The sequence below is a fragment of the Cygnus atratus genome, chromosome 2 (assembly GCF_013377495.2).
Source record: "Cygnus atratus isolate AKBS03 ecotype Queensland, Australia chromosome 2, CAtr_DNAZoo_HiC_assembly, whole genome shotgun sequence".
NCBI classification, from domain to species: Eukaryota; Metazoa; Chordata; class Aves; order Anseriformes; family Anatidae; genus Cygnus; species Cygnus atratus.
The window spans coordinates 159,818,898-159,839,711 of record NC_066363.1 but is presented as its reverse complement, the minus strand read 5'-3'; the positions used below and the strand labels follow the sequence as shown (position 1 = coordinate 159,839,711).

The following is a 20,814-nucleotide window of genomic DNA, read 5'->3' as shown; positions in this document are numbered from 1 at the left end:
CTATAGGACGCCCTCCATGAAGCTGGTGTCGAGGTGCTGGATGAGCACCCGGATGAAGGACATCTCCTTGCGGGTGTTCTCGAAGATGATCCGCGGGTCGTCCGACTGGCAGCGCAGGCAGTTGGGGGCCATCACCATGGCCAGGTTATTGACGTCCATCTTGGTGACGGCCACATTGGCCGGCTGCACGAACACCTGGGGAAGAGGAGCATGGTGGTGAGAGTGGAACCAGCTCCTTGGATGAGACAGGAGACCCTTGTGTGAGTTGGGGAGCCCAAAACCACGCGCCAGCACCCCAAAACCAGCAGCGGGGCTGGGGACGGCTCTGTGGGAGTGGTGGGACCCCGTCCTTACCTGTAGGAAGCGGATGAGGTAGCACAGCACCATTTTGTTGATCCTGGGCAGAGAGTGGACGACAGCGATGGCTGCCTCGGGGTTCTCGTAGTGGGTGATGCACTGCTCGTAGAACTCGTGGGGGATCAGCGGCTCCTCCAGCTCCCGGTACCACAGCTTGAGCAGGGACGCTGTGGGCCGAGGGCAGCCATGAGACACGGGGCTGCAGCTCAGCCCCCACCCCACACCCCCGCACCCACCCAGCCCCTACCGGGAACGTGGGGGTCCTCCAAGCCCGTGGGGATCTTCCACTGGTCTACCTGCAGCTTGAGCGCGTTGACCTCATCGATGTCCCCGGGGACCCTGCACGGAGGACAAGCGTCATGGGCACTGTGGAGCTGGTGTCCCATGTGGGGACAACCCCTCCTCTCCCCCCCAGAGCCCGAGCCCCTAGCAAGACCACGGTGGGCATCAGGGAAAGGGCTCACTCTTCAAATCCCCGTGAAGATGATCTGTGGGTTGGAGCAAGGAGAAGCTTGGGGGGCTGCTCCTCACCCCAAGGGAGGAGAAGGGCACCTGTGGGGTGGTGACGACCCCACCGCACGTGACACGGGGCTGTACCTGAAGATGCCCTCAGTCTGGTCCCCGTTGAGCGCCAGAACCTCCTCGGAGAGGCGCGTCTGCACCCAGGGCAGCTGCCGGTCGGGGTAGCGCTCCTTCTGCATGGCGATGATGTCCTGCAGGGAGCTCCCGAACATGGAAGGGTTGAAGACGGCGTTCTTGGCGTGGCGGATCTCCTCGATGTTTGGCTTCTTCAGGCCCTGCAGGAGACAGAGCAGCCACTGTGTGGTCATTGTCCCTGAATGTGGTGCTTGGCCAGGGGACGTGAGATGGGCATGGGGGCTCCTGCTCTGTGCCAGTCCCACCACATGGACCTTTGAGTCTTATCTGGGAGGAACCTGCAGACCTTGAGCCCTGTGTGTGGTGGGATGCAGAAGGGACGGACACAGAGAACGTGAGTGTGGTGGGATGCAGAGGTGGAAAAGGACGCAGAGAATCTGTGCGTGGTAGGATGCAGAGGAGGAGATGGACACAGAGGACATGCACAGCAGGATGCAGAGGAGGAGGAGGACTTAAAACATGAGCATGGTGGGATGCAGAAGAGATGGACGCAGCAGATATCTGCGTGACAAGATGCAGCGAGGACATGGACGCAGCAGATGTGTGCACGGTGGGATGCAGAAGAGCAGAAACACAACCTGCTCCAGCCCTCCCAATGCTGGGACCCCCCCAAAACTGGATCCGGCCCCGCGCCTCCCCTCTGGGCAGAGCCGAGAACTGAAGGAGCCACACGTCCACTCCTGGAGTCACTGCTCTGCTCCGGGCCCTGGATCGTGGCCACATTTGCTTCACAGCGATGCGCCCGTCCCATGCCTTTCCCCCACAGAATTTTGGGGACCCATGGGCACCGTCCTGCCCTGTCTCTGGTGCCGCTTGCCCCCATCCCCACCACGGTGCCACTCTGGTGGGCAGGAACACGTCTGCGGGGCCCGGTGGTACCTTCTTGGCTCCGGTCAGGGCTGCCTTCTGCAGCTTGTTGTAGCAGTACTTGGCATACGTGCTGATGGCCACCCCTGCAAGAGAGAGCAGAGCGCCATCAGGAGGATGTCGGGGAGCCACCGGGCGAGGGGACTGGCTCCGTGAGGATGTCCCCTGCCTGCCCCGGGGGGTCACTGGGGGCCACCACCGCAGCGTCACTGGGGGTGGTGGCTCCATCTCTGTCCCCATCACCCGGGGGGGTCCTCTCGAGGTGGACACAGAGCAGTGGGATGGGACGGCCCTGCTCTGGGGACATCCTGGGAGCAACATGTCCAGGACAGAAGCTTTGGTTTCGGTGCGGCTCCAAAGAGCAGGATCCGACCAGCCCTGCTGCCACCAGTGACCCCACTGGATCAGCAGCGGGACCATGGCTTCGGGTCCAGACGCAGGCGGGGATGCAGGCACAGCCCCGTTTTCCAAACTTTCCCTGATCCAAGAGCGAAACAAACTGGATCCTTCTTAATCATTCCCTGCAGCTGTGTGAGGAAGGGGTACAACCGGCTCAAGGACCACTGGCACCTGACCTGATGTCTTGCTGGGCGCTAATGAGCTATTAACAAGAGAGAAAATGGAGCGCTCTGCAGCCTGAGCATCCCCACTGCCCTGCCTGGCTCCAGTCCATCCCCAGCGGTCAGCCTCTGGGGATTTAACTGGGCATCCACATGGATGAGGACAGGGGAAGTAATACGCTGCCTCCTTCTGCTTCCTCCTCCAGGCAAAATCCCTTTTTAAAAAATATTTTAAATTTATTTTTTATTATTCTTATTTTATATATTTATTACTTTATGTATTTTTTTATATATTTGTGCAAAGCAGGGAACAAAATGCTCTTTCAGAGGATTCTGTGGTCAGCTCCTTGTTGGCAGCCTGATGGCATTGCTACCCCTCCACCATCCTGACACCCCCAAAAATGTTGTGATTAAACCCAAACTGAGGTCATCATTTGCTTCTGTCCCTGATGCTGCTGCCAAAGGCTCTGGGGTTTTCTGGAGCCCCCCATGTGTGGGGACCGGGGCGTTCCCCCCTGCCCTGATGCCTGTTGCGATGGCACCAAGATGTAGTGATGCCAGCACAAGCCATCGCATGGTGACGCCTGTGCCCACTGGGGACTGCTTTGGCCAGCACCAGAAGGAAGGACAGGACGCGCTGGTCCCTGCAGGTCCCCATGGCCATCACCTTCAGCCCCTTCTGTGCCGTGCCCATGGGGTGCAAAGCATTGCTCCCCAGGGACAGCCCTGCCCAGGGACCCTGCATCACCCCGAGGTGAGCAGGGATGGAAGGCTGGTCATGGGACAGTGGGCTCCCTCCTCCAGCTTTGGGGTGCCAGCCCGGCAGTGCACCAAATTAGGATCATAGAATCATTTAGGTTGGAAAAGACCCTTAAGATCATCAAGTCCAACCATCGGTTAAGATCATCAGTTGATCAAGTCCAACCACCAACTGAGATCATCGACTGATCATCAAGTCCTACCGTCAATGATCACCAAGGTCATCAAGTCCAACCATCAATGAAGATCACCAATTGATCATGTAGTCCAACCATCAACTGAGATCATCAACTGGTCATCAAGTCCAACCATTGGTGAAGATCACCAACTTCATCAAATTGGTCAAGTCCTACTGTCAATGAGGATAACCAGTTGATCAAGTCCAACTGTCAATGAAGATCACCAATTGATCATCAAGTCCAACCGTCAATAAAGATCATCAATCGATCAAGTCCAACCATCAACTGAGATCATCAATTGGTCATCAAGTCCAACCATCAGTGAAGATCACCAACTGATCATCAAGTCCTACTGTCAACGAAGATTACCAATTGATCAAGTCCAACTGTCAATGAAGATCGCCAACTGATCATTAAGTCCAACTGCTGGTGAAGATCATCAGTTGGTCATCAAGTCCAACCATCAACTGAGATCATCAGCTGACCATCAAGTCCAACCACCAATGAAGATCATCAACTGATGATCAGGTCCAACCATCAGCGAAGAGCACCAATTGATCAAGTCCAACCGTCAACAAAGATCATCAGTTGACCATCAAGTCCAACCATCAAAGAGCAGACTCGGGACTCCCGGCCACTCGGGGGGGTCCCCGAGCCCCTTCCTCCCCGCTCCCCGTGCAGCGCAGCCCCTCCAAGCACCTACGTAGCGAGCAGAGCCCGGGGGAGCTGGGGAGTGGGGTGTGAAAGCCGAAAAGCAGCAGCTTTGCTACGAGGGCCAAGAGAGGGGGGCCCCAAGCGAGCGGTGACACGACCCCTACCATCATGCTCTTCGATATAGGGCTTGGGTTTCTTTCTCAATTTGGATTTCTTCTTACTGTTCCTTTCCAGGACCTCTTTAATGTGCTGTGTCACTGGGAAACAAACAAAGCGATGAAGACAACAGAATGGAACAAAATAAAATAAAACGAAATGAAATATAAAATGGAATGAAATATAGAACAAAAATAAAATTAAAAAAATAGAAAAAAGCAAAAATAAATACAATAAAATAAAAATAAAAATATATAAAATATACAAATGTAAAAACAAAATAACATGAAATACAATTAAAAACAAATAAGAATAAATAAAAATCAAACAAAATGAAATGAAATAAAATAAAAATATAAAAATATAATATAAAAATAAATATAAAAACATAAAACAAATACAAAACATGGAGGAAAATAGAAAATTAAAAAAAAATTGAAATAAAACCTAAAAAAAAAGGAACCAAACTAACAATGAAATAACGCAAAGTGAATAAAAATGGAACAAAACAAAATGGCTGGACAGGCAGGGGCCTTTCAAGCCTGCCCACTACCAAGAGCTCCATCGAGCACCCCGGCAGGCCGAGGGCGTGTTCGGCAGCACCGCAGTTACCGGCGCAGAGCGGTGTGAGCGGGGCGGTGTGGGGCCGACACGCGGCGTGGGCACAGGCAGCATCTCTGCTTGGCGGCACAGCAAAGCCAGCGCGTGGCGCGGAGCGAAGTGAGCTTGGTGCCTCTGCTGCGGGTGCTGGTGGTGGCCACAGGCCCTGCGCCGTGCCCCCCAGGGGGCTTTGTCCCCTGCTGGCCCCGTGCGGTGCCCCGAGGGGCTGGGGCTCGTCATGGAGACGGATGTGGTGGATGTTGTCTGTCTGCCTGGCATTTTTCAGTTCAGGTTTTTATAGAGAAGCTGTTGAAGGATGGGCTCGATGACCAGGCAGTGAGGTGGATTGAAAATGGGGTGAGCACTGGGCCCCCATACCAGTGAGCCATGGGCGTATATTGGAGAGCCCTGGGTGTATATTGGAGAGCCCTGGGTGTACTGAGGAGAGCCCAGCACAGGGCCCTGAGGGACAGCAGGGCCTGGAGCCCCCCTGCCATGAGGAGAGGCTGCGAGAGCTGGGGCTGCTCGGCCTGGAGAGGAGGAGGCTCCGGGGAAGCTCCCCCACGTCCCTGCGGCCCTGCAGGGAGATGCGAGAGGCCGGGGCCGGGCTCTACTCAGGGGTGCCCAGGGCCAGCAGCGGAGGCCGCGGGCCCAGCCTGGAGCCCGGGAGGCTCCCCCTGGCCCCCAGGGGGAGGTGGATCCGGGCGGGTGCCGGAGCCCTGGCACCGGGACCAGGGGCTGGGGGCTCCTCCCTCCTGGGCACCCTGCTCTGGGTGTCCCTGCTTGAGCAGGGGCTGGGCCAGATGGACCCAGAGGTCCCTTCTAACCTCAACCATTCTGCGAGTCTGTGATTCGTTTGTAACCGCTCTTGAGTCTCTGCTGCTGCTTACAAGGAGATGGATTCGCTGGATCTTCAGCATAAAGCCATCCCAGAGCCCCTCGAGCTCCACTTTGTGGAAAGGGAATGTGAAACTAGAGCACGGGGCCACGCAGAATGATGAGACCCCTTGCTCATCCCCACCCAGCACTGCCGGCAGTAGCGGGGGCGGCCGAGCCTGCGCTGTGAGCAGAGGTGTCCAAGCTCACTTTGTGCCGGGCCTCGTGCTGGGTTGCTACGTGCCGGGGAGAGGGTTGGTGCTAACGCCAGCCCCGCAGCCACCACGCCTCCTGGTGTGCTATCGCCGAGTTTCTCAACCGTGTTTCATCAAGGACACAAAGTGCATGAATGCGACGGGGAGAGGAAAAACAAACACAAGGAATGGGGTGTGACATCAGCGGGGGCTAACGCCACCGGCGGTGGTTTGTCTCTTACCTTTGGTGTCATTCACCGGATCCATGTGCCTGTAAATATATCCTTCTAGATAGGAATGGAATTTGGGAGTAGGGGGGAAAAAGGCCAAACAAATGGCCATGAGCTCCCAGCCCCGGGCCAGGCTCTCGTATCGGAAGTTCTCGGTGGTCTGCCGGCACAGCTGGATGTAGAGCTCGTCTCGCAGGCCCTGCATGCTCCAGCCCTTGGTGGCGATCTCCAAGGCCACGTTGAGTTGGTCCGTCTTGGCCCGCCGGTCCCCCATGTACATCTGAATCAGTTTAAATATCTCGCACGCCTCCTTCTTGACGTTGCGGTCGTTGGTCATGATCATGGGCTTCTTGATGGACTCGCTGCTCCAGGCCAGCATGTTGGCGATGGACACCTTCCTCCGGAAGAGCCCCTGCGTGTGCTTGTTGAAGTGCTTGGAGGCCCAGTTCTCAATGTCCGTCTCTGAGGAGGGCTTCCGCAGGTTGAAGGTGGGGAAGACGCAGCTGGCGCTGGGCATCATGTTCCTGGTCTGCCTGCTGCTCTCGAACTGGGCGCAGGCGCCGAGGTCTTCTGACTAGGAGAGAACAGCCGGACAGGGCACGGTTATTAGCGGTGCGCCCCGACCCACCGTGGACAGCAGACGATGGTGGCCAGCACCCCAGTAACCCCGTGCCCACAGAGCCACCTTCATGCATGGCTTTCTGGTGTCCCCAAGCCCAGGAGGAGGCTGGTGGCCCAGCATCACGTCCAGGCTGGGGACAAATGACTTTGGGAGCCAGACACATTCTTGTGGGCACCAGGAGCAGGTGGGACCCTACAAAGCATCAGCAGAAAGATTTTTTTTTCCCTCACATTCCACGTGCAGAAGGACGTGGGTGCCTGGGATTTAGCCTCACACAGCACCCAGCCAGCGAGGATCTGGGCATAGCAGAGAGGTGCTGGCTTGGGTCCTCCTGCAGACCAGCGTCCTTCTGCTACTGGAACCAGTACTGGCCCAGGGTTTGGGGCATCAGCAACCTGTCCCAGCATCTCACCACCCTCAGTGTGAACAATTTCTTCCCTATATCCAGTTTAATCCAATTAGCTCCAGCTAATTAGCACAGCTGGGGGAAGCTGGGAGAAGCCAGAGCCTGGAACTGCAGCATGGGGCTGAGCAGTTGGGCACCAACAGCAGTTGGCTGTGACCCCCTGGCAGGTCCTGCTATGGGTCCTCCTGCCACCGCGCCCGTGGGAGGACCGTCGCAGCAGCTCGGGGAGCAGGGGGACTGCCAAGCCTTTCCTCCCATCATGGTTCTGCTCCAGTTATGGACAAATCCTGGGTGCCAGCATCTCCAACCGCCCGCACTAGCCTTTGAGGTCAGCCAGGGGACGGTGCGGGTACAGGTGAGCTTACAGCGACAGATGTGACGTAGAAATAAATTCACTCTTGTGGGCGAGGGGCACTCCCAATGCAAAAGGGAGGAAAAATTCAGGGGGTTGAGGAGAAAAGCAGCTGTTGGGAGCTGGAGGAGAAATCTGTCCTTGCTGGATAACGTGTCCCGGAGATGGGGACAGGAACACAAGGGCAGAAGGGAGCACGCCACTGCATCCCCAGTGCAGGAAACCTAGGAAACCTCAGGTGCTCAGTGTTGGTAACCTGGCTGTGGATATTCCTCCTGTGACATGGGTATCCCAAGCCCAACTTTGGGTCCCAACCACCTCCTGCGGCGCAGAGTGCTTGGGGACACATGCACACGGAGAATTTCCTTCTGCTGCCTGTGGGTGCGATGCCTTCAACGTCCCCATGGGCAGCCAACGTTTTCCAGACACCTCGCTATCTCCAAGCTCCGTGCCCGGCAGCTGAGAACCAGCTCCACCTTCCAGAAAGTTCTCCGGGTCCCATCAGGGGACAGGACCCTCCAGGTCCCAAGGGGGCAGCTGCCCAGCACCATCGCACAGCCGAGGGGAAGTCAAGCACCATAAGGAGTCAGGTAATTATGTTCTAATTAAGAAGGGCAATTTACTTACTTAATTTTTCACTTAAACTACCCTGGGTTCTGCCTCATCTCAGCTGCTACGGCCCCGAAGAAATTGCTGACCAAACCCTGGTTTCTGGCACAGGAGCTGCTGGAAACCTGAAGCAGGCCGAGGGACCAGAAACGGGCTGTTTGTTTGTGGTGCCCGCAGAGTGGACGTCCCTGCTGGCTGCATCTCCTCCAGCCCGACCAGGACCAGAAGGGGGCATTTTGGGCACCCCAAGAGTTGCTGCCTCCCTCGGAGTGCCACGGGCAGGATCCGGTGTTATCTTCAACCAGACACAGCTGGGGATGGGCTCCAGAGCTGGCTCCTGCTGAGCTGGACCGAGGGAGGAGAAGCAGCTCCTGAAGCCACGCATGGCGCAGAGCCACGGCTACTGTGTTTGAAGCACCCGTGCCCGTGTTGGAGATACCAGGCTGTGGTGTCACCTGCGGGCACGTCCTGCTGGATCTGAGATGGAAAATGGGGTTTAAACTTGCTTTATATTGAGAACAAGCTTTATTTAACCAGGAGCATGGTGGGGATACTGTTCATGGGTTGGCCTGCCAAGCCTGCAGTGGCACCCAAGGGATGCTGCATGGTGCGCACGCGTGCGTGAGGGTCCGTGGGACGCGTGGGGACGCCCCAGAACACCAGGGACACCCCCAGAACACCAGGGACACCCCCGGGTCGTTACCTGAGATGGGTGCAGGTAGGGCTCAGGGGAGGCCAGGTTGGTCTGCACGGAGACGCTCTTCTCCAGCAGGATCTGGGGGAAGCCCAGCTTCTCGAAGGTGTTCCTCTTCCAGTGCTTGTTGTCCTGCTGGGCCAGTGCCTCGTCCTCGCTGAAGGCTCGCACCACCGGGCCCGGCATGGGCAAGGGCAGCGCGCCGTCGCTCTCATAGCCCGAGCCGTCCTTTTGGGAATCCCAGCTGCTCCGCTGCTTCATGTGGTAGTGAGCCTGCTGCGCCTCCCACGCCAGGCGCGCCTGCGCCAGGAAGGGCTCGGGGAAGCCCCGCGCCGCCTCCGCCTCCGCCGCCTTGCTCTCCGTCCGGTTCATCTGGGAGCGCGCCGGTACGGCCCGATCCTCGCCCGCCGGCTGCTCGCCGAGCGCCTCCCGGTCCCCCGAGCCATCCGTGGAGGAGGCGTTGGGCTCGTGGGGCAGCGAGGGCTTGCGGCTTTTCCTCTTCCTGGTGGAGGGCGAGTAGCCGGTGGAGGACATGGTGTCCTGCTGGCTGGACCACGACATGGAGTCCTCGCCCGGGGCCGCCTGGCCCGCCGGCTGCCCGGGGCAGAAGTCGGGTCCCTCCATGCTGCTGTAGTCGCCCGATTTGACGTCCAGGCGCTGGTCACGGAGCAGGCAGGGGCTGTGCTGCAGCGAGTAGGAGCCGCCGATGGGGTTGGGCGAGTACTTGTGGCGCAGCCCCGTCTTCATCTTGGGGCTGGAGCCCGACTGCTCGACGTAGACCAGCTGCCGGACATACTCCTTGCCCGCGGGGCTGTACTCCAGGCTCATGAACCTGTCGGGACACTTCTGCTTGGTGAGCACCAGCTGCTGGTAGGGCGAGTTGGAGCCCTGCTTGGGTGACTGCAGGAAGGGGTGAGGCTTGCGGATGGGTGACTTCTGGGGCGAGCCGGCCTTGTAGCTCCCGCTGGCTTCGTACTGCATGTCCACGGGGGGCTCGTCGTAGATGGGCGCCTGGTACTCCATGGGGGGCTCCTCGTAGAGCGGCGGCTCGTAGGCGTAGCGGGGCGAGGAGGGCTGCGACTCGCTCGAGTGCTTGCGGTGCTGCGTCTGCAGCGGGGAGCAGAAGGAGTCGCCCCGGCCGAGCAGCGGCGAGCAGCTGCCCACGTGCTCAGCCCTCTTCAAGAAGGGCGAGGGCTTCCTCTCCGGGAAGAAGACGGAGTTGTCGGCCTCGGGGGTGAAGGTCTGCAGGTTGGGCGACTGCTGGCCCCCCGAGGGGCGGCGCGAGCGGGTGCCTGGCTGGCTGTCGGGCGCGTAGCCGTTGCCCTGGTGCATGAGGAAGCTGGGCTCGCGGTCGGTCACTTTGATCAGCATCCGCTCCTTGGTGCCGGCGTTCCATCGCAGGGAGGACGTCCTGCAGGGACAGACACAGCGGTCAGGGGGTGAGGCAGGTGTCTGCAGTGGGGGGGGGCGAGGGGACAGCCACCCCAGTGCCACTGTGATGCTGCCCAGACATCTCAGACAGCCCGGAGCACAGTGCACGGCCCCTGTCCCAGAGCTGTGCACACCACGGATGGATGTCCCCTCCTCGCAGCCCCATCCCATCTCCTCCACCCGGCCCGCTCCTCAGCTTCCCAGTGCCCCCCTGCTTCTCTGCCCTCAGCTCCAGCCCCCTGCTTAGGTGTTGTCCTCTTCATCCCCACCCAGCCCCATCCCTTCGGTGGGTCCTCCCTGCCAACAAACCCCAGCCTCACCCCCTGAAGTTTTCCACTGAAACTCTGAAAAAACGGCATAGGGCTGCAGGGGGCACCGTGCACGAAGAAGCTCCAGGAAGGACAAAACCACCTGAACCCATGGGTTTCATAATGGGGAGCACCGAGTGCGTTAAACCCTGCGTGTGCCACCAGTGTCCTCATACCCTGAAACCACGGGGCATCTCCTGGGGGCATCCCCTGGCAGCACCAGAGCAGAGCACCGCTGCACTGGGGCAATCTGGGGGCATTTTAGACTGGTGCTGTGCCCCGCTGGGCTCCTAGAGCAAGAACAGCACCCTGCTCATGATGCTCGAGCTGAAAGCCTCTCGATGCGTCACGTCCTACGGCATCTGGCTGTTGGCCAACGTGCCAAGGATGTTGACGTGCCAACCCTAATCCTTACCTTTACCTTTACCTTTACCCTTACCCTTACCCTTACCCTACCCCTACTCCTACCCCTACCCCAATGCCAAGCACTGGAAACCCAACACCCACACCACCAGGGCCCGAACCCCTTGGTCCAGGCAGCAGATGACATGCTGAGACCTTCAAACTCATTCTTTTCCCTTGAATGGAAATGACATCAGCAAGGTGGTGAACTTGGGAGCGTTTTTAGGACTGGGGTCTCACATGTGTGGCCTTGCTCTCCGCAATGCCATCGTCTGCCTCCCCTGGCAGCAGCGGCACCCTGGGGGCTGGTACCCCTGCCGCTGGGTCGCCCGTCCCCGGCATTCCCCAAGCTCTGTGTTTCGGTCCTAACTGCAATTTGCAACGAAATGAAGAGTTTTCTCCTCTTCATTAATAATTCACCAGCAGAAATAATTATAGTCTCAGGATAATGTTGGCTGTGCGTGATTAACTCCTTGGGACCACGCTGCAGGGAGCTGAGCAGCCAGGGCAAGGCTGGTGGGGATCCAACAGGATGCTCCTGGCACGAGCATGAAGCCTAGGACCTTCCTAGCTGAATCTCCCTGTCCTGGGGCACCTACAGCAGGGGGCATCAGTTTGGACCTCCCAAAAAGTGTCAAAAACCAAGTGGCAAATGGTGGAGCAAAGTTTCAGCTGTGCTTGGGTTTTGGCCTCAGATGCGTCTACACTGCCCCAGCCCCAAAGGCAACTTCTGGTGCCTCTGGTGCCCCGCGTGCCTTGGCACTGATGTCCCCGGGACTGGGATGCTCCTGCTCAGCCCCTAAGGGATGTGTGGGACCCATCCTGGCTCCTTCCGATGCCTCCGGTGCCAGCTGTCCCATTAAGTGCTGGCACGTACCCAATGGGCAGGGGGCTCTGTGTTTTGGATGGAGACTCAGCACACTGAGCATCTTCTCTCAGTCCCTGCCCTGCTTTCATCTGATGGCGTCTCCACAGTCTTCAACTTGCAGCCTTCAAGCTGGATTGCAGCCAGCACAGATGGGGTCCCAGCCGAGGGTCTCAGAGAGCCTGGCGCCAGCTGGGGCTTTCAGGAGCCCCCCGTTACACCACATTGAGTCACAGCCATCATCATGGCTAGTGGGAACGAGACAGAGCCCTGCTCGGCTCCTCACCCCCAGCATCGCCGCTGTGCGTCCCGGTGCCTTTGGGGTTGAAACCTCTGCTAAAGACGCAGCTCACGACGGAGAAACCTGCTTTTGGAGCAGACCCGATGTGCCTGGGCAGGTCAAACATGGTCAGACCTGAGCCATCCCCAGCAGCACTGCAGCACCAGAGGTGCCGCCGAAGTGCAGGGCTGTCCCTGGACAGGGACAGCCCCCCGGGGGTGCTCTGTGCAGAGGGGAGCCTCCAAAACTGCCCCGATACATCCAACCCGCCTCTGTCCCACAGGCACCGCAACCAGAGCCGGGTGAAAGCCTCTCCTATCTCCCATATTTGCAGCCCCTGTTCCTATTTCAGCAGCAGCACGCTCCTGGAAGCAGTGGGTAGGAATAAAACCTCACCGAGCAGACCACGGAGCGGCGCGTCACGTCACCCAGCCGAGGCAGAGCTGTAAATCAGAGCAGTAAGTAACAGCGAGCAATAACCCGAGAGCTCCACCGCGCCGTCCGGGGTTATTGCTGAGCACTAGAAAGCATCACTACGGGCTAAATTTAATTTTCTGCCTGTAAAAGGAATGTTCGGAAAGGGCTTTTTGCGGCTAAATCGCTGCAGCCACCGTGCCCACGAGTGGCTCAGTTACTGCGATAAGTGGAAATGATCCTGATGGAGAGGAGAAGCCAGCATGGGGACCAGCCCAGCTCCACGCAGGATTCTGCCATTTTCTGTGCCTGTTTTTGGTGCAGGCAGCCCGCTCCCCCAGGCATGGCTCGGCTCCACGAATCGTGCCATAACCGATGCCCATGGCCAGGGCCACCCATCGGCATTGCAGCTTCTCCAGAAATTCCGAGCGTTTCTGCTCGTCCCGGTTCCCCTTCGCTCCCCTTCCCTTGAAGGACGGCACCAGCACGGCTGCACTTACGACCCCATGCGCAATCCCATTGCAGAATGCCCCCCAAATCCTCTAACCTTCTACCAGAGAAACCAATTTATGTGAAATCAGACGGCAGCGACGTTAAATCAGCGCTGCACCAGGGAACACCAGCACGGACCACAGGAGGGCTGCTGTAGCAGCGACGTCCCGGCTTTCAGCTCGCTGCAAGCAAAGGAGGATTGAGAGGTGAAGCAGCACCGCTGACCTTCCCCGTCGGCTCGGCACTGAGCTGCAGGCAGACCTGCCCTGCAGCCACTGGCACCGGCGGCGTTTCCCCAAATGCTGCCCACAGCAGGAAGGCAACACCGGGCAGTGCACCAAACCTGCCACATTTCTGTCCTGCAGCACGTAAAAGCAAAACTGACCTGAACATGTACATTTCTTCATGCTGCATTTGCTCGTGCTGGTGTTATTCAGACTTTGCCAGGTGAGGACTGTAATTTAGCTCGAGAATTAAGCGCCTTTTCGCCTCTCGGGGGAAAAAAAGCCCTTAACTTGCAGTAATTCACATAGATCAGTTTCCTGCGTGGTTTGTGCGTGGCGGTGCTCACATCCAGCGGAGGGTGCGCCTGGGCAGAACTGTCCTCAGCGGTGCTCGAGGCGGCTCGCTGTGCCCGCACGGGGTTGTTCCCTTTGGAGATCTTTCCAATGAGACCCCCATTGGGTCCCCACCTCTCCCCATCTCCCACCACGTGTGCCTGGAACCCCCTTGTCCCTGCGGGGCAGGCGGCACCTCCTGGCCTCTGCAGAGCCACCAGGACACCGCGTGCTTTGCCAGTTGATACCAAAACAAAGCCATGGGAAGACAGGCTAAAATCCCCAGCCTTAAGACTTTGTTGCTCCTTATCTGCAAGTGCCCAAGGACGTGCAAACACAGAGTTACACTTACAAATATCCCGGAGCTCAGATCCTACTGGAGATCTCAAATCCCCGCTCGCTGCTTACGGCATGTAGAAGGGCGGTGACTTGGGTCCCTGCAATTGGTGCGGGCATTTTGGCAGAGCTGCGATCCCAGGGCGCTTTGGACCTGGTGAGGCCAGAGCCCGCCGTCCAGCAAGGCTCTGCGCAGGGCACCCGAAATTCGAGGGCTCTGCAAGCCTAGGGAGCACAAACAGCGTTTTGCCTCCTCCGCCTGGGCTTCGCCGTGCGTTTCCGAGCCTCCCGGCCTCTCCGTGTCCTCCTCCTCACCTCGCCTGCTGCGCACACGGCTCTTGTTCTCGCCTCGGCGCTCAGCTTTGCCTGGCACAGGGTGGTGCATCCCTTCAACGGGGAGAAGCAGCAGGAACGGCGCCCAGAGGGGTGTCAGCGCCGGTCGGTGGCCAGGAACAGGCGGGGATGGGCTCATCTCGCCGCCCGCGCTCACCAGCGCCGGCTTTGGCCCAGCCTCCAGCCCATCTGCCGACTGCAGGGCTCACTTGAAGGGTGTCCGAGGTCTCCCGGGGCTTCGTTCCCTGCCTAAAATACTGCTGGAGCTTTGATGCCTGCGAGGAAAGCAAGCACGAAGCTCCCTGCCAAAATACCTCCGAAGAAGTTAAATTAAAACAAGGGAGAGTTTGCCTTGGGCTGAGCACAAAGCCCTGACAAGCCTTCTCCTTAATGAAAGGAGGAGGCTGCAACATTTGGGCACCGTCGCGTCTCTTTTTCGACTGTGCTTTTAACTTCAGAGCTGCAGAACCCAATTTCTCCGTGCAATATTTCCCCTGTCCGCTGCCCGAGCGCTGCCGGCTTCCCGTCTCCTGTGGCATCCAATTAGCAGCAGCGGAAGCCAAGCCACAGCGAGGAGATAACGAACCTTCCGTCCCTCACCCCCCTTCAATAGCGTGGAGTTTTCCCTCGCAGGAGCGGGCTCTGAGACCCCAAAATCCCCCATTTTGGGGGCAGAGAAGCCTTCGCCGTGAAGAGGAGCTCGCAGCAGAAGGTGGGGAGCAGCAGTGACATTTCCTCGAGGAGCAGCGCGGCGGGGAGCCGCGTTGTGTCCCGGTGAGCTGGCAACATGTTGCTGCAGCCAGCCAGGGATTTCAGCTCCTGCTCCCACCCAAGCGGATCCACGCACCCCGGGGTGCTGAGTCCCGACACTGGTTTTGGAGCCCGCAGGAGGGGCTCGGGCCAGGAGCCCCCCCGAGGCTGCATCAGCCCTCCTCCCACCTCCCCGCAGGCAGGGGCCACTTGAGACCGGCTCCTCCAGAAGGAAGCCCACTCTCAGCTAATTAGCCAAAGCTGCTAATTAGCTTCCTGGCTGCAGCTGGGGGGGGCAGGGCCGTCTGTGGGATTTTTCCAGGCTGAGGTCGGGAGATGGAGGCGTCCCCTGCAGCGAGGCAGGCGCTGGTACAAACAGGGCTGCGTGCACCGACCGCGGTGAAATTTCCTCTTTTAATTGATGGGGAGAGGGCAGGGGCAGCTGCTGCCGGGGATGGCACTGACGGTGGGGGTGCTGTCCCCAGAATGTGCATCGGGTCCTGGTCCCTGCCTGCGGCATCAATCCGGCACCACAGCTCTGTCCTGCTCCGTGTCCCCATCACCACTCCATGTCCCCGTCACTGCTCCGTGTCCCTGTCACCCCTCTATTGCTCCACGTTCCCGTCACCACTCCATGTCCCTGCTACAGTTCTGTGTCCCTGCCACCACTCCACGTCCCTGCCACTGCTCCGTGTCCCCACAAGCGCTCCATGTCCCCACCATCAGCGTAAATCCAGGGAAGCCAGGGGGCAGTTTCCTCAGCACAGCGATCACCTGAAATCCCGATCCCGATCCGAGAAGGAGAATGCTGACACCCATCTTACAAGCAAGAAATAGGTGAAATGTGTGCCCATACCCATGTACAAATCCCAGAAAGGAGCCTAAATGTGGTTCCAGTGCCGAGAGCCATCCGAGACATCTCCTGCTGCGATGGGACGCACTGGGACAGACCAGGGGGGTCCCGCCTGCACCCCCAACCCTGCAGTGGTTAGACCCCATGACTTCTCCTTTGCCTGCCTGAAATGCCTTCCTCATCCACAGGAATGAAAAGCAAATAATGAAACACTGTTTTATGAAATTCTGAAGCAGCCGGGCCGTGCTCCAGTGCTCAGAGAGCAGCACGGACGGCACTGAGCTACAGAAAGGGAACGCGGCGTTCCTGCTCCAAAGAACCACCAAAATAAATCCAAAATTAATCCCTTATTAAGGGTGGTCATAAAGCTAAAACTACAGCAAGTGGCGGGAAGGAGATGGGGAGGAGAACCAGAAGACATCTGCAGCCCCTTCCCCACAGGCTGCCCATGCCCACGCCTCGCCGCGGAGGCCACGTTTCGGACCCGAACCCCGGTACAGGAGGGAAATTTCGGCTACCTGTAGTGGAGGAGTTGGCCTTCCGCATTGTAATCCCGATAAATGTCATATTCTTTCTCAAACACTCCGGAGGGCGGCGAACTGCAATACAGTAATGGTGAACAAGGGGTTACAACAGTGACTGCGACACGCACGTCCCTTATTAACGTCTCATTTCCTTTAGGATCAGCGAAGACTTAGGATCCATGAAGCCCATCCACAGAGATGGGCACCCCATCGGGCTGGGCTCTGTGCCCACCTCCTGGCATCATGAGTCATTAATCAGGTGTTTAACAGATGATGGAATAGGATAGGATAGGATAGGATAGGATAGGATAGGATAGGATAGGATAGGATAGGATAGAATAGAATAGAATAGAATAGAATAGAATAGAATAGAATAGAATAGAATAGAATAGAATAGAATAGAATAGGAGTCGAGTCGAGTGGGATGGGATGGGATGGGATGGGATGGGATGGGATGGGATGGGATGGGATGGGATGGGATGGTTTGGTTCAGTTGGAAGGGACCTACAAGGACCATTGAATCCAACGTGATGACCAAGCCCTCCAAAGCTGTGGTCTCCAGCTTCATTCACCGTGCCAACACCCCATTCCCCCTTACTTATAAGAACAGCTGGATGGATCCAAACCATCTCCTGGCTTTGTCCTGCCCCCATCCCCTTCTCAGGGCAGCCCTTCATCCTGACTCGCTGCATCACCCTCACTCCACACGAGCATCCGCTGCATCCTGCGCGTTTCCCATCCCTTCTGTGCCTTAGGGATGGGTCACAGCATCCAGCACTTGGCATCCCACCCTGCCTAGCATGCCTCGATTTCATCCAGGACATGGATATCTACTTAATGTGCTCAAAGGAGAAGCTCTTCAGCTTTGGTTATTTACACCAGTCCTGTGCAGAGGGCAGGGGTTATGGATATTCACCAACATCGGTCCCACTCCTCCCACTAATAGCTCTGCTGCTCCGTTGGCCAAAGCCAACGCAGGGGGAAGGGGCGAGTGACAGAAAAAGCCTTTTTTGGGCACATTTTCATTTACCACATTGCAGCTGGTTGTACTGGTGCCTGGGGGCACAGCGGAGCCTGCAGAGCACTGGGCAGAAGATGGGAAGGTGGCGGCACCAGCAGCTACAAACCTACTCCCGGAGACACCTTCCCTGAGTGTGTTCACTTGAGGAACACAGAGAAGAACACGTGGAGATGTGGGACATCGAATCACACCCTGCTTTCTGGACCAGCACCGGCTTAAAGCCTCTCCTGCAACCCAGACCCAGCTCTTGGTCCTCACTCCCCTGGGGTTCGGGCTTCCCCAGCATTCTCATGTGCACGCCGTGCCCCTCCCGTGGTTGTTAGCCACGTTATTAGTCTTTGTCGAAGGGCAACGCGTTCCAATATTGCTCCTACTTATGGCCGGTATTTGCTCGGGGAGCACAGGAAAGGTCTTTTTGCCTTATCTCCGCTGAGGGATGTGCAAATCATCAGGCTCATTTGCAAAACACGCAGCAACTCGTGCACCATGCAAATTATTAGACATTTGATCCGCATCAGAACGTAACAGCAAACATCTGGAGAAATAACTTCCTTCTGAGCAGTTTTCTACGCTGCCGCATTAACGAACCCTACGTACACATTAAGGCGCTTGCGTTAATAAAATTCAGATCAGATGTTGGTTTCAGGAGAAGAAAACAAATCTTCCTAATAGGATAGACCTCAAAGAATTTATTCAAGTAAGTGGCAATAAAATTAAGCTTCTGTCAAAGCTAATTTTAATGAGACTTCTGAGCCCTGAAATTATGACTGTGTTGAATTGCTTAATCCCTTTTCCCTCTACAACGCATGTGAAGGCACACGCCTCCTCTTTCGTGACACTCAGCCTCTTCTCAAGAGAAAGGCTCCAGCTCTTGCTTATCATGCTGTACCCAGATCCATGACTGCAGTAGCTCCTCCACAGTGGGCAGAGCCTCGGTAGGTTTGATGGAAGGGGACCAATGCTCAGGAAGCTTCCCAAAGAACTGCAGAAAAAATACCTGAGTTTTATGGCAGTGGTTGTTGGGAGAAGACCTCCAGGAAGCTCAAGGTCAAGAAGACCTCATGGAAGCTCTAGGTCCAGAAGACCTCAAAGAAACTCAAGGTCCATAAGACCTCAAGGAAGCTCAAGGTCAAGAAGACCTCATGGAATCTCAAGGTCCAGAAGACCTCAAAGAATTTCAAGGTCAAGAAGACCTCAAGGAAGTGCAAGTTCAAGAAGACCTTCAGGCAAGTTCTTAGAATCACAGACTGTGCCAAGGGACCCACAAGCATCATCGGGTCCAACTCCTGAAAAGCATGAAAATTCCAACTCCTGAACGCATGAACTGGGAATTGAAGCTGAGCAAGGACATGGACGTGGTTTAGTGGTAGACATGGTAATGCCAGGTGTGCAGTTGGACTTGATCTCAGAGGCCTTTTCCAACCTATGTGGTTCTGTTCCATGGTTCTGTTCTATGATTCTAAGGGGAAGACCCTCAGAGCAAACTGACATTTCTCCAGGTTTCCTCAGGAACCCCAGACCTCAGGACCACCTTAGTTTCCTTACACAGAAAGTTCTCAACTTGCCCTGCTTCCTGCACTCTATGGACCTTCTGGAAAGGTCTATAAGACACGAAAAGTCCTCCTGGGCCCACGCCACGCTGCCTCCAGCCCAGTGCTCAGCTTCAAGTGGTGGCGGTGAGGTAAGCTGTTTATGGAGACCTCGCGACCTTGGTCACTGCCTGCAGTCCCAAGGTGCCCCCCAGCACCCGGTCCCTGTGTTAGAGTCATCAGCAGGGAAGTGTCCTCCAAGGAACCCACTTCAGAAACGTCTATGGACTGGTTGCCTGGGATTTGTTTAATCCCTTCCTGAAAGCGCAGCGCTATCCACCTCCCACAGTAACACATTCCAAACGCCTGCCACCCGCTGCGTACCTCACCTCGTCCCTTCCCTTCCAAAAAAAAAAAAAAAAAACCGCAAAAAATCACCTGATCATCAGCTGTCCCTTCCAGCCTTACATTTTTCAAGGTACTTGCAAATAAAGGGCACCAAGTGTTTCCTTGCATCTCAGGGCAAACCTTCTGTCCTGACCAGGACTCCGGGAGCAAGGTGGGGATGGGACCCAGGCTCCCCCGGCTTCCATTTCTACTCGTGCCCACCTGCCAGGAGGTCCGAGGAGCCGCGCACGAATTCCAGCTGGTTTCCAACCACTCGGAGCAAAGGTCCTGCAAATACTGCAGAGGCTGCCCCAGCAGCCACGGTTATGCAGCTTTCGTGCTTCTGGTGGTGCCGGATGGAGGCGCAAGGTGAGGGTGTGTGAGTTTGTAGGTGATGGAGCTTGTTCACGCCTGGATTCCAAACACGGATGAAGCAGCTGAGGATGAAGAAGGAGAGGTTTGCCATCGGCACTTGCTGCTCCCGGCTTGGTGTTTTGAGCAGAGCACACGGCACAGCACCGCCTTTGTTCTTCCATATACCTACAATAACCGAGCGTTCCAGAGCTTCTGCACCTCAAACGGAGCCCCACGAGGTGCCCAGGAGCCAGGACAGCCCATGGGGCTGGAGAGATGAAACAGCTCAGCATGCTGACTTGGCACCCCTAACGCCTCGAAATCTTTAAAGAAAGTTTTTGGAAGCTGCCATCTCCTCCTCTGCAATAAATGGATTAAAACCCCAGGCAGGGTCTCGCTGACACGCCATCCATGCTCTAAGCAAGCTCATGGTCCAGAAATGCCCGGCAAGGTGCTGAGATCAAGATCTCCTGGAGATCTCCTGGATCTTCGGCCCCATCCCACCGGCAGAGCAGCCCCGGAGTACAGGCGGTGCGGTGTTGCTGATGAGTCTGAGTTCGTTATCGCAGCGATCAGCTCTTGCTACTGAGCTGCCAAGGGGACTGAAGGCAGGTATCGAATCCATCCACAATGCTGCGAGTTACAGGCTGCAGGGGCGGGCTGCGGGCAGCGGTGGAGCATCTGAGACGCTCCCTCTGCTCTTCTGCATCTCCCAGGAGCTGAAAATTCACCCCTCTGCTGCTGTCGCGAAGGTCACACGCATTATTGCCAACAAAGAGATGACACGAGGTGACAGCACGTATGCTGCCGAGACCAAGGAAGTGGACCTGCGCTCCTAAAGCTGGGGGTCTTGCTCCCATTGGAAAGAAACACCATGCCACGGCAGGAGAAACTCTGGGAATGTTCAGGAGAAAGTTGAGCGGTGGTGGGCTTACGCCAGGCAGGCAGCTCGGGAGCACGAAGGTGCTGAGGCACGGAGGAGGGAAGCTGAAGCTCACAGCCATCAGACCATGAAGTTTTGTTTCACCCATGATAACTCCAGAGGGGGCTCAGGGAATGGCTGAGGCTGGAGGCTCCTCCAGGTCCGTCCGGTCCAAGCCTTCTCCTCAAGCAGGGCCACTGCAACTGGGTCACCCAGGACCACCACGTCCAGGCGGCTTCTGAAGCTCTCCAAGGAGGAGACCCCCCACGACCTCTCCAGACAAA

The 20,814-nt window shown here is 57.1% G+C and overlaps 1 protein-coding gene across 1 annotated transcript in view; it reads right to left on the bottom strand.

The window, feature by feature from the left end:
- Positions 1-20,814, bottom strand: part of ARHGAP39 (Rho GTPase activating protein 39) — a 97,106-nt gene continuing 76,292 nt past the window's right edge. The window contains exons 3-11 of the mRNA XM_035566420.2: positions 16,312-16,392; positions 8,782-10,183; positions 6,102-6,663; positions 4,198-4,290; positions 1,894-1,967; positions 955-1,154; positions 605-696; positions 355-524; positions 1-195 (exon numbers count right to left, since the gene is read on the bottom strand). Of these exons, the coding sequence (XP_035422313.1) occupies positions 1-195; positions 355-524; positions 605-696; positions 955-1,154; positions 1,894-1,967; positions 4,198-4,290; positions 6,102-6,663; positions 8,782-10,183; positions 16,312-16,392 (2,869 nt within the window). The remainder of the gene's footprint in view (positions 196-354; positions 525-604; positions 697-954; positions 1,155-1,893; positions 1,968-4,197; positions 4,291-6,101; positions 6,664-8,781; positions 10,184-16,311; positions 16,393-20,814) is intronic.